General features: G+C 43.2%; 1 protein-coding gene across 2 annotated transcripts in view; it reads right to left on the bottom strand.

Moving 5' to 3' along the window:
* Positions 1–2,578: 2,578 nt before the first annotated feature.
* The window catches only part of GPR137C (G protein-coupled receptor 137C), a 53,009-nt gene continuing 39,425 nt past the window's right edge, over positions 2,579–16,162 (bottom strand). The window contains exon 7 of one of the 2 annotated variants that reach the window (XM_077466806.1): positions 2,579–2,950. In XM_077466806.1, coding sequence (XP_077322932.1) covers positions 2,911–2,950 — 40 coding nt within the window. In that variant the 3' untranslated portion in view covers positions 2,579–2,910. Of the gene's footprint in view, positions 2,951–13,965; positions 14,227–16,162 lie in introns of those variants that run through there. The other variant, XM_077466805.1, reaches the window with a different exon arrangement.

Below are 16,162 nucleotides of genomic sequence, written 5' to 3'. Positions count from 1 at the left end.
CAACTCAATATTGAACCCTGATTTAGTATATAAAGTCCCGATTCACACCTATGCATTTTTAGTGCTTTTTGCACTACAGATTGTGTTCCATAGGAAATCATGTTAAATAGAATGTAGTGCAAATCTGCAAAATGCACAGGCATGAATCAGGCCTAAGAATGGGATGCCATTAAAGTTCAGGTGCCCCAATATTTGACAATATAGCATACTTGATATTTAACCACTTCCCACCCGGCCAATGCACATATACGGCCGGGTGGGAGCCGCCTACTCCTGATATGACGTTCAGGAACGTCATTCAGGAGTAGCGGGATCGCCCGCGCAGCGGCGCGATCCCGATGCGCCCGTGTCACCCGGACACGGCGCATCTCAGATCGGCAGGAGGGCTCTGTGATTGGCCCTCCTGATCACATGACGGCCGTGTCCAATCACGGCCATCATGTGATGTAAACAAACAGCCGGTTGCTAGGCAATCGGCTCCTCCTCTCCTCACACAGAAGTCATCGCTGTGGAGAGGAGAGCAGATCGCTGCAGCCGGCTGCTGATCAGTGAGTATGAGCTGCTTTTTACAGCTTTTTACTCACTGATCACCAGTCTAGTGTACACAGTAAACACACCACACAGTAAACACATCACACAGTATAAACACAATGTCCCCAAAACATACATGTCCCCAAATAATAAAAACACATGTCCCTAATAATAAAAACATGTCCCCCACATATGTCCCACTAAAATCACATGTCCCAATGATTATCTGCACACATATGTACGTGATCACCTGCACACATATGTACATGATCATTTGCATACATATGTCTGTGATCACACAAACCAATTATTATACACTTAACGGATTTTTTTTTACCAAAAACATGTAGCAGAATACATTTTGGCTTAAATTTATGACAAAATTTGATTTTATTGGATTTTTATTGAAGTAGAAAAAAGAAAATGTTTTTTTTTTCCAAATTTCAGCTTTTTTGCGCTTATATCGCAAAAAATAAAAAACGGAGTCGTGAATAAATACCACCAAAATAAAGCTCTATTTGTGCGAACAAAATGATAAAAATTTCATTTGGGTACAGTGTAGCATGACCGCGCAATTGTCACTGAAAGCGCTAGAGCGCTGAAAATTGGGCTGGGAAGGAAGGGGGCGAAAGTGCCCTGTATTGAAGTGGTTAAAAAAATAAAAAAAAAATAAAAAAGTACATTCAACATTGTTCACATGGCCCGTGTGGGCACTACATCATCTACTAGACCCAAGAGGTAAACTCTAGAGTTCCTTGGTATAGGGATGGATATTAGTTCTGTAACACATGAAACAATATCAGTCCAGAATCTCTGGATATGGCAACAATGCAAAAAAAAAAAAAAAAGTGGTCTGCGTCAGCAGGTGAGTGGAGACATCTCCAACACTCCGTCAAAGCCATGGGGAAAATTTTTGCCTAGTCTGGCAGGCATACAATAGCTCCTGTGTAGAAATTTAAACTGAATCAACCTATCCTTTCGCTGGCACCAAGTGCTTGAACGGTTGGGTCCACAGGTCATTCCAATTTTCTCCCTGCACATCTGGGACTTCTCTCACCCATCTTTCTCTACATCTGGTAATTGCTTTTGGGGTTACCTTGAAAAATTCTTTGTAAGTTTCCAAAAGCAGTTTTGCCAGCATCGTCTCAAGGGACGAGGGCAGGGACTCTACTTTCTGCTCATGAAATTGTACCTGGAAAGCGTGTCGAACCTGTAGCAATCTAAACAGATAGGAGTTGGGAAGGCCACGTCTCAATTTCAATTGGGGGAAGGATTGTAGTTCACTGTAGGAGGTTATGTCTTAATTCCTCTAATCGCCCAGACCATGGGATCTGGTAAATTCTAGAACTGGGGTAAAGTCTGGCTCATCCAAGTGAGGGTTAAAGGAGACATCCCCATAGCTGGGGCATGCCACCTTCACCATCATCACCCATGCCCTGATGCTAGCTTTCATTGTTAGCCTAAGATTTGCTCTGTTTAGAGGCCTTAGATCTGAACTGACAGTCATACGACCCCAGGTGGGCTGCTTCCAAAACCGTAGCTGCACAACTATGCATTTTTCAGATTTGCACTACAGTCCATTTAACATAGTTTCCTATGGAACATTAATAAGTGAAAAAAGTGAGCTGCGCTAAAAAAAAAAAAAAAAAAAAAAACTAAATCAAAAAAAAAAAAAAACTTCTAACTTATTTTTTTTTGATTCGAGTTTTTTTAGCGTAGCTCACTTTTTTTACTTATTCAGTTTATTATGAGAGTATTATGATTAGGGTTGCTGCTTGTAGGGAATTTATATTTTTTGAATAGCGCGGTTTACTCTTTATATCGTGTTTGTAATCCTATGGAACATGTTCTGTAGTGCAAATCTGCAAAATAGCACCAAAAATGCATAGATGTGAATCCAGCCTAAATACACATTAGAAGGAAGGATGTATGGCAATTTTGTTTTAAAGAAGGCCTAGACATTTTTAAATGGCTGCCAGAAAAAAAAAAAAAAAAAAATTATAAAAAGAAGAGAAACACCACACACAAATGACATCGGAGGCCGAAGGAAGTGCAGACAAACTTTATTTCGGGTAGTGCTTTGTCTCAGGTTTAGTGAAATTTACATTCATTGGCCATTATACAGATTAAAACCAGCAAATAGGAAAAGAAAAAAAAAAAATTAATAAATATGACATTACTGCATACAGGGCTAGATAAGACTGCAGTGGCAGCTGTGGGGCAAGCTGGAAGAAGAAAGCCCCAATTGTGCATTTTTCTAGAACATGGAAAAAATAAAATAAAAAAAAAACACACCCCAACAATCCAAACATTTGAGATGAGTTCTGCTCCTTGAGGTCCATGTGCACCGCTGTCCAGGAGAGATGCAATAAACTGTAGTCATGTCTGATAGTTGGCAGCGGGACAAGTTTGCTTTCTCCTATGAAAGTGAATTTAAGCAAACAGGGTTGCCAATGCACGACAGTTACAGTAAGCCATGAGCTTTAAAACTTATTTCCCCCAATTTACATACTTGTTTCAGATCATTAGATTTACTTTTGTAAGTGATCCCCCTATACTCAGTGCAGCCCACCTGGGGAAATACATTTTCTTGATCTGGTAATCTTCAAGGTGGAGCCGTGCCCAAAGCTAAACATTCTTGCTTTAGAAAGCATCCCTGTCTGGTCCCATACATCCCAAGCATGCATGCAGCAGCCCAATTCCTTCCTAGAGGGAGCCCTACTTATGGCAGCCTCCAGCCATGATACAGATTACAGTATAGCAGTGATGGAGAACCTTGGCAGCCCAGATGTTTTGGAACTACATTTCCCATGATGCTCCACTACACTGCAGAATGCCAGAGCATCATGGGAAATGTAGTTCCAAAACATCTGGGGTTCCAAGGTTCGCCATCACTGCCCTATAGGCATGAATAGAGACATGGCTTGCATGAGCAGAATCAAGAGGACCTGGCTGGGTCACATCACCTGGAGCAAGGCTACACAGTGAAGATCACTGGAACAATGACAGTATGGTCTTTTCCCTAGATACAAAAGCACCACGGAGGGTGTGGTAGGCTTAAAGGGACCACTTGTGCTTGAACCTCCATCCAATTAAATAACCCCACCCCCCCCCCCCCCCACACACTTCAGTTTTATACATTTACTAGTCATGTCAAATCACATGCTGCCATTTTGTATTGCCATCAGAATTACACATTCAATTCAATTGTAGTAGTCATTTCAGCCAAGTGACAGCTTCATTGTGACCTTGGCATAGCAGGAACCAACTAAACCTTAAAAACGAGAGATTCAAGTCCTATTGCACTCAAAAGCTGCCCGGAGTAATTCCAATGCAGTAGTACCCAAAAAGTGGAGATGATCAGTTTGGTGGAACATTTAAAGCTGAACTCCAAGCAAACTTCTAAATGCAGATGAAAAACATGCAGAAGCTATTTTAACTTTTAAAGATCTATTTTCTGACCATTCTGTACTTAAAGCTCTGTCAAATAGCACGGCCCTGGGCAGGAAACTTGATTTTTCTCGAATGCAGTTAAAGCCCAACTCCAGGGAGGGAGGGGGGGGGGGGTAACCAAAAACAAACACCCCCACAAAAATGCCTCACCTGCAATTTAAGGGTTAAAATGCTTGTTCTGTCTAGGGCAGGGATATGCAATTAGCGGTCCTCCAGCTGTTGCAAAACTACAAGTCCCATCATGCCTCTGGGTGTCATGCTTGTGGCTGTCAGAGTCTTACTAAGCCTCATGGGACTTGTAGTTCTGAAACAGCTGGAGGTCCACCAATTGCATATCCCTGGTCTAGGGAGTAGATAAGAGGCATGATTACCTACCCAATTCCCACTACAGTAGTGGGTCTTCAAGACGCTCCTACCTGTGGGTAGTCCCTTGGTATCACATATGGCACAGGGCTATTAAACCTGCATTGTACATGGCTGGGGCAAGCATGCAACCACAGCCAAGAGCAGCTTGGAAAGGCAGCTGCATGGGACTGGGTGCAGCACTGGCGAGAGCCTGCTGGAGCATTGGGGAGAAAAAAAAAAATAAAAAATAAAAAGTCTTCAGAAAGCACCTGTTCTTATGCATTTAACCTTTACTGCAAGGCCAATTTATATTTTGTCAGAGGATGGCCTTCAACACTTGCGCAACCCCCCCACCACCCCAAGCTTGTAACTAGACAATACAACGCGACAATCTGTTTAATTCTAGTCCCTCCTAGAAGTGCAATCCTTGTTTGCACATGGTCACTGTACCACCACTAACTGGTACCTTGCACTGAACCACCCTCTGAGCTCTGCTGATCATGGACAATATCAATACAGCGCTGCAGTCATTTGTATCCTCCATCAGCCTCTCAACCTTTTAACCCTGGAGGAACCCTTACTAAAAACCAATCAAGGGGCAATGGGTACAATGCCCCTTGTACTGGTGGCCAATAGGAAGAATGTCCTCCTTAAAGTGGTGCTCAGAATGCCACCCTTAAAAAAAAAAAAAAAAAAAAAGATGATTTGGTGTCATGCTGCTGGCTTTGCCAAGTGATGCTGAACCTCAAACAAGTGGTTCACCAGCCACAGCTCAAAGGAACCCCTAGCAACCTCTGGAGGAACCCCAGGGTTCCACAAAACCCTGGTTGAGCATGGCTGGCTCTATATCCTTCAAGTTATTGCAGCTGAACACCAGGCAAAGTATTTATTTACATATATTCCTCAATAGCGGAAGGATCTAAATCTACTTTGCAAGCACTAAATGCCTCTGAAAACCCCAAAATTACATCGTAAAAGTAGCAGTGACGTTACTGCTGTGCATGGTCTATTCTGACAACAGAAGGGAACCTGCAGGCTCCACCCACTGAAGGCTGCCTGCAGAAAACTACAGGAAAAGGGCGGAGATCAGACCAGTCACCCTGCACAAGGAGAGGGCAGAAGTGAGCGGTCTTTATTACAGGAAACGTCCGCACAGAGGGAAAGTCTCACACTGGATTACTACACACATCTGAAATGCACAAAGCACACCAAAAGTCAAGGACTATAGAGGCTGCTTATAAATCCTACACAAGATGTGCCTACTCTGGAGTTCAGCTTTAATGGCTATGTCTCTATAAAGATTTTCAAAGCAGTGACCTGTAGGAGGGAGATTTACTAAAACTAAAATGCTAAATCTGGTGCAGCTCTTTAGAAACCAAATCAGGTTTTTCTGTCAAAGCTTAACACAAGCCGATGTTAGAAGTCAATTGGCTACCATGCACATCTGCACCAGATTTTGCACTGTTCGTTTTTTTAGCAAAATTAACTGGATTTCTGCAATTTCTGTATTCCCCTTTCTAGATATTACTAGACAGCTGCCTCAAGGGCACTTTCACACCGGCAGCACCCGTGCATTGGTGGTAAAGCACTGCTATTTTTAGCAGCACTTTACTGTTTTTGCAGCGTTTTTCAGCCGCTAGTGGGGAGCTTTTAATCCCCAACGGTCAAAAAAAGGGTTAAAAAAGCAACCGCAAATCGCTGCTGCCCATTGATTTCAATGGGCAGGGGCACTTTAGGAGTGGTATATACACCCCTCCTACAGCACCTCAAAGATGCTGCTTGCAGGACTTTAACATACTGCCAGTGCAGCTCCCCAGTGTGAAAGCCCTCAGGAGAGGCACTATAGCGCATGAAAAGCAGCCTACAGAAGAGCCTTTGAAATAGACGGATTTACTAAAACTGAATAGTGCAAAGTCTGGTGCAGCTGTGCATGGTTAGCCAGCTTCTAAGGCTACTTTCACACCGAGCGCCTGTGCCGTTAGTGCTAAAGCGCCGCTCATTTTTGCAGTTCTTTTCACAAGTAAAAAAGTCCAGTCTTACTGCGCTTTCAAGGCACTGGCCATTTATTGCAATGGGCAGGGCGTTTTGGGAGCAGCACCATTTACAGCGCTCCCAAAGATGCTGTTTATGGGACTTTTCATAACAGCCCTGCCCCAGTGTGAAAAGACACTGCAGTGAATGGGAGGTGGTTTTTCAGAGGCCATGTCTAGTGCTAAAGTTCCTCAGTGTGAAAGTAGCCCAACAGCAGCCTGTTCATTAGGCTTGCAACACCTGGAAGCCGATTGTAAAATCTGGTGCAGCAGTGCATGGTAGACAATCAGCTTCCAGGTGTTGTCAAAGCTTAAACAAGCTGAAGTTAAAAGCTGATTGGTGCAGCTGTGCATAGTAACTAGATTGCAATATAGCAAGATAAGAAGCCATTTAACCAGGAAGGAGGGGCCAACCGGAGGGAAAAGGAGGAGATTGACCTTTGTGCACATTAGGAAAAGGAAAAAAAATAAAAAAAATCAGCACCCATCCCAGTCAGTCAGCAAAAACCGGACCTAACCAAAGCCAACATTTTAATAGTGATCAATGGAGTCCATGGGCATCAAGCATTTGCCAACACAGGGGGCTGATACATGCCAAGGCTGCTTTGTAAGCAGTGCTCCCATCCTAAGGGATATCTACTGGAAAGCCTTAAAGCCAATTTGTAAGTGCTTTCTACATGCAGATTGGCTAGTGACATCTATACACCAAGTCACGCCCTACTAGAATGTCTAAAAGGCCAGTCCAGCCAAATGTTTTTAGATAGACTGGGGCAGGTTAGGATCTTTGGTCAGGTTTTCATTGCAGTGTCCCCATTGGGGGAGTTTTAGTTTGTGTGGCTAAAGATGCAAGCAGAATCTCCCCCAACGAGCAAAGAAAAACAAACATTAAGGCCAACTTTTCCTTAACGTGTCAAGCCACAGGATGTGTGCCTGGAGCTAGTCCGGTGCTTGTCCACCCAATCTGATCTATTCCCGTAGAAGGACTACAGCAACAAAAATGTCATCAGCTAAGACCACTGATGCTGGGCTCCAATCAATGGTCCTATTCTGGGGCCATCTCAAGGGTAAGAGGGAGGGGAGGGGAGGGGGAAGACTAGGGTTCACTCATCCATAGATGCCTGTATAGTTTTCATCTTGATTAGTTAACACTCTTGGGGTGGGGTTTCTAAGGCAAAGCCCATTGCATCCAAAACCTGCCTCAATCTCCTATAACAGACAAAAAAATAATTTAAAAAAAAAGATACAGGTTTCTACTCACATGACATAAGGCTACATTAATGGTCTTTCTGGGTTCGATTATAGCGTAACTAAACGAGCTGGAATTCTTGAAATTGTGAAAAGCTGCACCAAGCTTCCTCCACTACTGGCCTCATGGTATCACGATCTCTGCCGATGGTCAACATCAGTCAGTGAAACAAGCTGCCTCCTGAGCGGAGGACGTGCAACATGTGCCCAAATCTCTGGCCAGCACTGAAGGGAGACAAAATTAGCATTTTCACCTAGGCAGGTGATTTCAGGGCTTGGATGCCTTTTCATTTGTACCTTTTGGTGCCAAAATAAAAGATACAAATCCAATGCATAAATCCCAGAAATACACCCATGCGTTAAAGTGCACCAAGTATTTGAAAGAAAGAAAAAAAAGCCAAAATTGGAATTCTTTGGCAAGAGAGTCCATGATACAAGCACATAAAAAAAATAAAAAAATAAAAAAAAATCATAGGTTTCCTTTGATTCTAGCGAGAAGCAGCAAAGGAAACGGTCAAAAATAGTCAACACTTGTGCTTTGGATTTTCTCTTCACCTCCCCCCCTCCCTTTCCCAACCCCTCATCCCCATCAGGCTAATGAAAAGGTTCCAGTTTTGGGGCTGCCATGCCAATATTGCTTAGTTACAAAGAAGTTCTTTAAATTGGTTGTAAACCCTTACAAACCACTTTGAGAGTTTAGATTAAGGCTTACCTGTAGGTCCAAGAAATATGTCCTAAACCTATATGGTTTAGGAGATATTTACCTGAAGACGGCATGCGCCGTAGACAGTGGTGCGCAGGCGCACTGGGCAAGCCTCAGGTGGCGGCGATATGCCACGAGTTTCGGCTCCCGTGCACATGCTCAGGAGTGAAGTTATCGCTGCTCCGGCGAATCACAGCGCCGGAGCAGCGAGACCCACCAAGAAGATGGACGCTCGGAACTACAGGGGACAGCAGTGATTTCGCTGGCTCCTGTGTCAGATAAGTGACACATAATGGACTACTATACGATGCATAGTAGTCAATTATGCTTTACTTTTGCAGGGAGACAGGAAGTAAACCCATCAGGGTTTACTTCCTCCAAGTTTAAAATACTTCCCTCAACTATACAGCTTCTGAGCCCAGCCTTGTCTATGTACAGCTCTGCATTACCAGTATAGCAATCTGGAGGCTCATATTTGTCCATTTTACAGGTGCAAAGGGACCACTTTCATAGCAGCAAGCCTCCTGAGAATTGAAAACATCTCTAATCTTCTACCCTGCCGGGCTACCCTATTCTGACAGGCGCAGTCATCGGCCAACTGATAGGATGCAACCACTATATGGCCAACTACAAACACATTTTGTTAGTTTCATCAGAACCTGCCAAGTTTTGCACAGTACAGCCAGCTTTCAAATCTGAGCCAAGCCAAAAAATAAAAACCCACCAGAAAGCAGAGACCACAAGCTCCACATAAACTTGACAGTTGAAATGGCTTCAATGCAGTGCAGGTGTCCTCTACTGGCCTGGCTAGATATGAAAATGCTTAGTTCAGACTGCTGCGACTTGAGATCCAACCTGAGATATCCAAGTTGCACGAAGTGAAATCCCATGTCAGTCAATGAGAGCCGTCTTAATAAGCACTACTAAAGTCACTCCGACTTTTAGAAAGAGGTTCCCGTACTACTTCAAACAAACTATACAACTTGTGCCCATAGAGACTTTAATGGAAGTCGCCTCCAAGTTGGAGCCTCATCTATATTGATGTAATTGAGATCAGACAGAGGATTAACCAGCATTTGCCAAAAGTTGCATCAAGGTAGTACGCAAGTCGCCTGGCAAAGCCACTCCAGTGTGAACCAAGCCTTAAAGTGGTTGTAAACCCTTACAAACCACTTTGACCTAGATTAAGGCTTACCTGTAGGTCCATGAAATATCTCCTAAACCTATACGGTTTAGGAGATATTTACCTCCAGACAGCCACCGCTGTCAGCGGCGCGCAGGTGCACTGGGTAAGCCGCAGATCGCGGCGATATGCCACGAGTGTCGGCTCCCGTGCGCATGCTTGGGAATGAGGTCATCGCTGCTACAGCGAATCACAGCACCAGAGCAGCGGGACCCATGGAGACCCACCAAGAAGATGGACGCTCAGAACTACAGGGGACAGCGGTGACTTCGCTGGCTCCTGTGTCATGTAAGTGACACATAATGGACTACTATGCGATGCGATGCATAGTAGTCCATTATGCTTTACCTTTGCAGGGAATGAAAGAGGAAGTAACACCCATCAGGGTTTACTTCCTCTTTAAACCTCATGCACGCAGGTGCTTACACCCAAAGTGAATGGGCCATGTCTGGAGCTGCTAGATGTGTGTGTACAGCTCAAGTTAAATAGTGAGGGTTTTCAATCCGATATGATGTACGCTTATGGGAGATTTTACTCTAGATTGGAGTAGTACTCCCAGTAGTAAGCATAATAAAGCAAAAACACATTAAGCTGTGCTTTAGAAAATTGCAGTATCCCATAATAAATCAAACATGTCATTGTGCGATCACAGATTGCACTAGATTAAAAAAAAAAAAAAAAAAAAAAAAAAAAGTGTGCCATGTGTTAATGCAAGGCAATACTGACGATTTCTCACTACTAGGACTTGAAGCCATAAGTTCCAAAGAACAAAAAAATAAAGATGAAAGACCTTCCTTCCCCTGCATATTAGGTGCAATAAAGTTACTTGTTCATTGAAACTGCATGTAAATTTGTTGTGTGCATGCAGCACAATTGAAGGTTCTCAGGGTATAGTCCCTGCAGATAAAAATGAGTCAAAAGGGGGGGGGGGAATAACACATCATGGCCACTAGATTGTGCTGCCAATCATAGGAAAGTATGCACATCAGCTCCATCTAGTGGCTAGAATGCAATATTTTCTTCTACGGGGAACATGCCCCAAAAAGACATTTGACACCATTTTTATTTTTATTTTTTAAGATTAAGTATTTATTGAAAAACCACACAACACTCAAAAGAAAGTCCATACAATTAAATTAGACATTTGGTGGGCACCACAAAAAAAAAAAAAAAATTAATTTACATGCCATCTTAATGGACTAACCGCCAAGCAAAATTTTATAAAAAAAAAAATAAAAAAACACCCCAAATTAGTGATCAGTGAACACCAGGCAGTTTAATCACCAGTTTCCAAACTCCCTTGGAGTACACCAGTGGCAAGAGTTTGCTGCAGCCTTTTATATATAAAAAAATAAAAGGTCTCTGCGGTGAAGGTATTCCACTTCTGCACCAGATTACATAGCCGATTATTATGGAGAAAACATCTTGGGGGGGGGGGGGGAAGCATGGGGGTCTTTTGACATTTCCTTGCATTTTTGCAAGATTAATTCCTATGCTGTCAGCTCCACCTAGTGGAGAAAATGCAGTATATTTTCTCATTGAGATTTCAGAAAACAAATGCAGGAGATTGGTTTCTAGATGAAGCGGACAACATAGGGGTCGATTTACTAAAGGCAAATCTACTTTGCACTACAAGTGAACGGCAAGTGCACTTGGAAGTAAAGTTGCTGTAGTTTTGAAGGGGGGGGGGGGGGGGGGGACATGCAAGGAAAATAAAAAAACAGCATTTTAGCTTGCAAATGATTGGATGATCAGAATCAGCAGAGCTTCCACTCATTTCAGATCTTCCCCTCAGATCTACAGCCACTGCACTTCCAAGTGCACTTGTAGAGCAGAGTGGATTTGCCTTTAGTAAATCAACCCCATTGAGTCAATGAAAGTTTCCGACATTTGTCCAGTTTTAGGCTGGGTTCGCACTGCTGCGATGCGAGAACGCTGTGAATCCGCTGCGGATTCCCGCATCGCATGCCTCCCGGCAGCAGTTCACACTGCCCTATGCGAACTGCTGGGAGTGTCAATGAAAAGTTAATGACACCCCCAGATCAGTTCGCATATCGCAGTGCGATCTGCAAACTCGGACAGGAATCGGATCGCATGGTGTTAACACCCATGTGATCAGATTCTGGTGCGGAACAAAAAAAAAAAAAAGGTCCTGTACGAGTTTAGACCGGATGAGATGCAAATTCAGCCATACTATCTGTATGGCTGAACTCGCATCACACAGAGATCGGATGTGATTTGCACTGCGGTGCGAATCACATCCGATCTAGTCACCGCAGCAGTGTGAACCCAGCCTTAAACACAAGACCTGTTGGCAACAGCAGAAAACTGAAGCTTCATACATCTGCCTTCTGTGGATGCACCATCCAGGCTCTCCATGTGCTCCCATACAGAGGATGTATATGCAACAGGGACACCTGCATGCACCAAAATGATTATGCATCGATGCATGCCTTTCCCCGTTGCCAGGCTCACACAGGGGAGGTCTACCATGGTCATTCTGATAAGATGTTTTAGACATCAAGCAGTTGTTGACTTCAAACCCAACAATCTGCATGGGGGAAATACTCTGTAGACCCAAAGCTGAACTACAAGCAGATGGGGGAAAAAAAAAAAAAAAACACACACATGGAATGGTTTTACAAAAATCACACTAGGATCAGTTGGAGAGCTGAATGTATAGGCATATGGCATCACAAGGGATCAAAAGCATAACTGCTGCATTTTTGCTAAAAAAAAAGCATTGTAGTTCATTACCAGGCATATGGGGTACCATCAAGAATGATCACAAGTGTGAATGGGCCCTTCAAATAGTTCTGGGAAAAACACTCCTGCACTAAAAAGGTTAAATGCTCATTTACATTTAGTAAACTGGGAACAGCAATTTTATTTACCCAAGCCTCTGCTCCTGCAAGCTTCTCCATGCTGCAAGACCAGTGCCTGCAACTTTCTCCCCTATGCCCCCCCCCCCCCCCCATAAAGACAAATGCAGGGCCCATAGCTCTTCACTCTATGCAAGGAGGAGCAAGAATAGTCAATTGCTGAAGCATAGGGGAATGCCATCTGCTGGAGGGAGTAGAGAATCGAGTAGGGAAAAGTGCTCTTTCAATCCTAGAACTGAAAAAAAAAAAAAAAAAAAAAAAAAGTATTGAATCCCTTTGAAGTACAGGGAAAACTGCAAGGTAGGATTTTTACGATCCTGGGAGTTGAGCTTCTATAATACTAGTGATTTTTAGTTTGAACTGGAGTCCACCATGGAAAAATGTAACAAAAAAATAAAATATAATAAAAAACCCACAAATGCATCCAGTCCATACCTTACAGGTGTTAACAGAAGCCCAGACATACCTTAAAAGTCCAACTCCAGGGAGAACAAATTGTCCCTTGCAGTGGGGGTTGCCCTTACACTGCTAGATCTTGCTCACATGGGCACTTGCACCCATCATCTGAATGAGTAGTGTGTCCAAGGTCACTCACCTTCACCACTGTGACACTGGGCCCAGTGTAGGTGTCCATGCTGCCACTGCATTGCTATATAAAACAGGGATCCTCAAACTACAGCCCTCCAGCTGTTGCAAAACTACACATCCCATGAGGCATTGTAAACTAACATTCACAAACTTGACTAGACATGATGGGAATTGTGGTTCCTGAACAACTGGAGGGCCATAGTTTGAAGACCCATGATATAAAACATGCAAGCGACTGCCTGCTTATTTTGTTCCCCTAAACCTAGCCAAACATTTAACTCTTGCAGTGCTTTTTTTTTTTTTTATTATTTTTTTTTTACTTTTCCTGGAGTTCAGTTTTAAACAATTTTCGGTGCAAGATCTGGCCCCAGTTCACATTAAAAACATCCAGTCTAATTGGCGTTATCCTTTACAGCAGGGCACCACATGTTAGGAACAAAAGAACCCATTTTGCTCAGACAGTTGATACCTTTATTGGTTTTTGGTAACTGGATAGAGGAGGATGTGAACTGGCATGTGTGGGAGAAAAATAAAAATAAAAAATAAAGTGTAAACTTTCAAATGCACAAATTCACAGCAGCCTCCTGGAAAAAGGTCTACCAAGCCTACCATCCTTTGCGTTAGTTTTGGCCACTTACAAGCACAAATGAAGCCGGTCGTTGTGCAGTTAGGGTCAGCTCCATTTGAAGTTGAAGATGGACACTAGTACGCTGAGGTTTCAGCTTCAAGGGCTGTTTAATGCAAGCTTCCTTCACGAGTCAGAATTTGATAGAAATTAGTCTTTTCACATGAAACGCGTTATGTGCAAAAAAAATGCACCAATACAATTTCCTTAAGCAAGGTTTGCTGCCAGACCAATCCTGAAACCCCTTTAGTACCTTGGCAAGTCAAAAAAAAAAAAAAAAAAAAAAAAAAGGACATTGGCATCCAAGCTCAAATTTCTGCAAGGTTGAGAAAAAAAAAAAAAAAATATATATATATATATATATATATATATATATATAGGAATGTGTATGTAAATGCAGCGTTACCTCAAAACGTAAACAAAAGCTATTGGACACAGCTTACTGTGTCACCCCAAGGAACAGCTGCAAAGGTGCGGGTGCATTGTTCAGTCAGTAGGGTCACGCTAGTGCGTTCGCTCCAAATGTGAAGAGAACAGGAGTCCCAGATGAAGGCTCGCTCAGTAGAGGTGGGGCCAGGGCACAGCCACTGGTTGGACATATGGTGCCATACCATCCAGAGGCTCTTGGGGTAGACGGCAAGCTTAAAGTAATTGAAACAAAGATTTGAAAAGTTAAAAGTTAATAATGGCATTTGACCAACACCCCATTTTCATACTTGCAACATTTTTACAGCTTGAGTAAAGACCAACATAACCAAAAAAAGGGGCATCTATTGTCCTTAAATGAACCTGCAGCCAGGCTATAGACAAGCATATGGATATTTACATATTCTTAATGTAGAACTTAAATGGGAACCCCCCCCCCCAAAAAAAAAAAAAAACTGCATCCACTATGGAGAAATTAGTCTGTAGAGTTCACAGCAGGAAAGTCAGTGATGTCCTCCACTACACTTTCCCTGGTCTACCAGCAGGGATTAGTTTCCCTACTTGCCTCCCGAGCTGCAATTTAGCAGCTCAGCTCCCACCCTGGCAAGGACTCCGCAGCTTTTTTCCCCTACTAACCCCACTGAGCTGTGACTTGGCAGCTCAGCTTTCCTTTCCAAGTTGTTGGTGCACACTCAATGTCCATGGGCAACATTGGTTTCTGGCCTCTGCTCTTGCATTTGTAATGTCTGATAGTTTTCCTTTCCTCAACCCATTTTAAAAAATGATTTTGCATGCCCACATAAGAGTACACCCCCCCTCACTTTTTTTATAAATATATTATATCTTTTCATATGACAAACTGAAGAAATGACTTTGCTACAATGTAAAGTAGTGAGCGTACAGCTTGTATAACAGTGCAAATTTGCTGTCCCCTCAAAATAACAGCCATTAACAGCTGGCAACAAAACCCCCCCCCCCCCCAGGTGAAAAATGACTAAATTGGGCCCAAAGTAGCAATATTTTGTGTAGCCACCATTTTCCAGCACTGCCTCAACCATCTTGGGTATGGAATTCCAAGTGTCACAGGTTGCCACTTGAGTCCTCTTCCACTCCTCCATGACGGCATCACGGAGCTGGATGGTAGAGACCCTGCGCCTTCAGTTTGAGGATGGCCCACAGAGGCTCGATCGGGTTTAGGTCTGGAGACATGCTTGGCCAGTCCATCACCTTCAGCTAGGCATGGGTCATCTTGGAGGTGCGTTTGGGGTTATGTTGGAATACTGCCCTGCGGCCCAGTCTCTGAAGGGAGGTGATCATACTCTGCTTCAGTATGTCACAGTACATGTTGGCATTCATGGTTCCCTCAATGATCTGTAGCTCTTGTGATATAGCTATATCTATCTCCCTCTATCTAAAAAAATTATTCGCAAGAGATCAGAAAGTCTACAGCCTGGCCACCAGTTTACATCCAAAGCAAATATTATCCCACTGAAAATACCATATGGAAAGTATTCACAGTGCTTCACTTTCCACATTTGTTATGTTACAGCCTTATTCCTAAATAAATCAAAGTCATTGTTTTCCCCAAAAAAATAAATAAAAAAATTCTACAAATGTTACCCCATAAGGGCAACACGAAAGACTTAAAAATTAAGAAAAAAAATTTGATAAGATTTAAATAAAAACACACCACACCTGTACATAAGTATTCATAGCCTTTGTCATTACACTCAAAATTGAGTTCAGGTGCATCCCATTTCCATTGATCATTCTTGAGGTGTTTCTTTAACTTGGAGTCCACCTGTGGTAAATTCAGTTGATTGGACACGATTTTGAAAGACACACACCCCATCTATAGAAGGTCCCACGGTTACCAGTGCAAGTCAGAGCACAAACCAAGCCATGACGTCCAAGGAATTGTCTGTAGATCTCAGTCAGGATTGTAGCGCGGCACAAAGGCTTCACTTAAGGTTGAACTGGATGGACTTGTGTCTTTTTTCAACCTGACTAACTATGTAACAAATCTAGGGGAGGGTACAGAAACATTTCTGCAGCTTTGAAAGGTCCCAATGAGCAGTGGCCTCTATCAGCCATAAATGGAAGTTTGGAACCACCATGGCTCTTCCTACACTGAGCGATTGGGAGAAGGGA

Source organism: Lithobates pipiens, unplaced genomic scaffold (genome assembly GCF_037356315.1).
Source record: "Lithobates pipiens isolate NorthernLeopardFrog02 unplaced genomic scaffold, aLitPip1_a1.2 Scaffold_37, whole genome shotgun sequence".
Taxonomy (NCBI): domain Eukaryota; kingdom Metazoa; phylum Chordata; class Amphibia; order Anura; family Ranidae; genus Lithobates; species Lithobates pipiens.
Note: the sequence above shows the minus strand (reverse complement) of the source record. Positions and strands in the feature narration are given on the sequence as shown.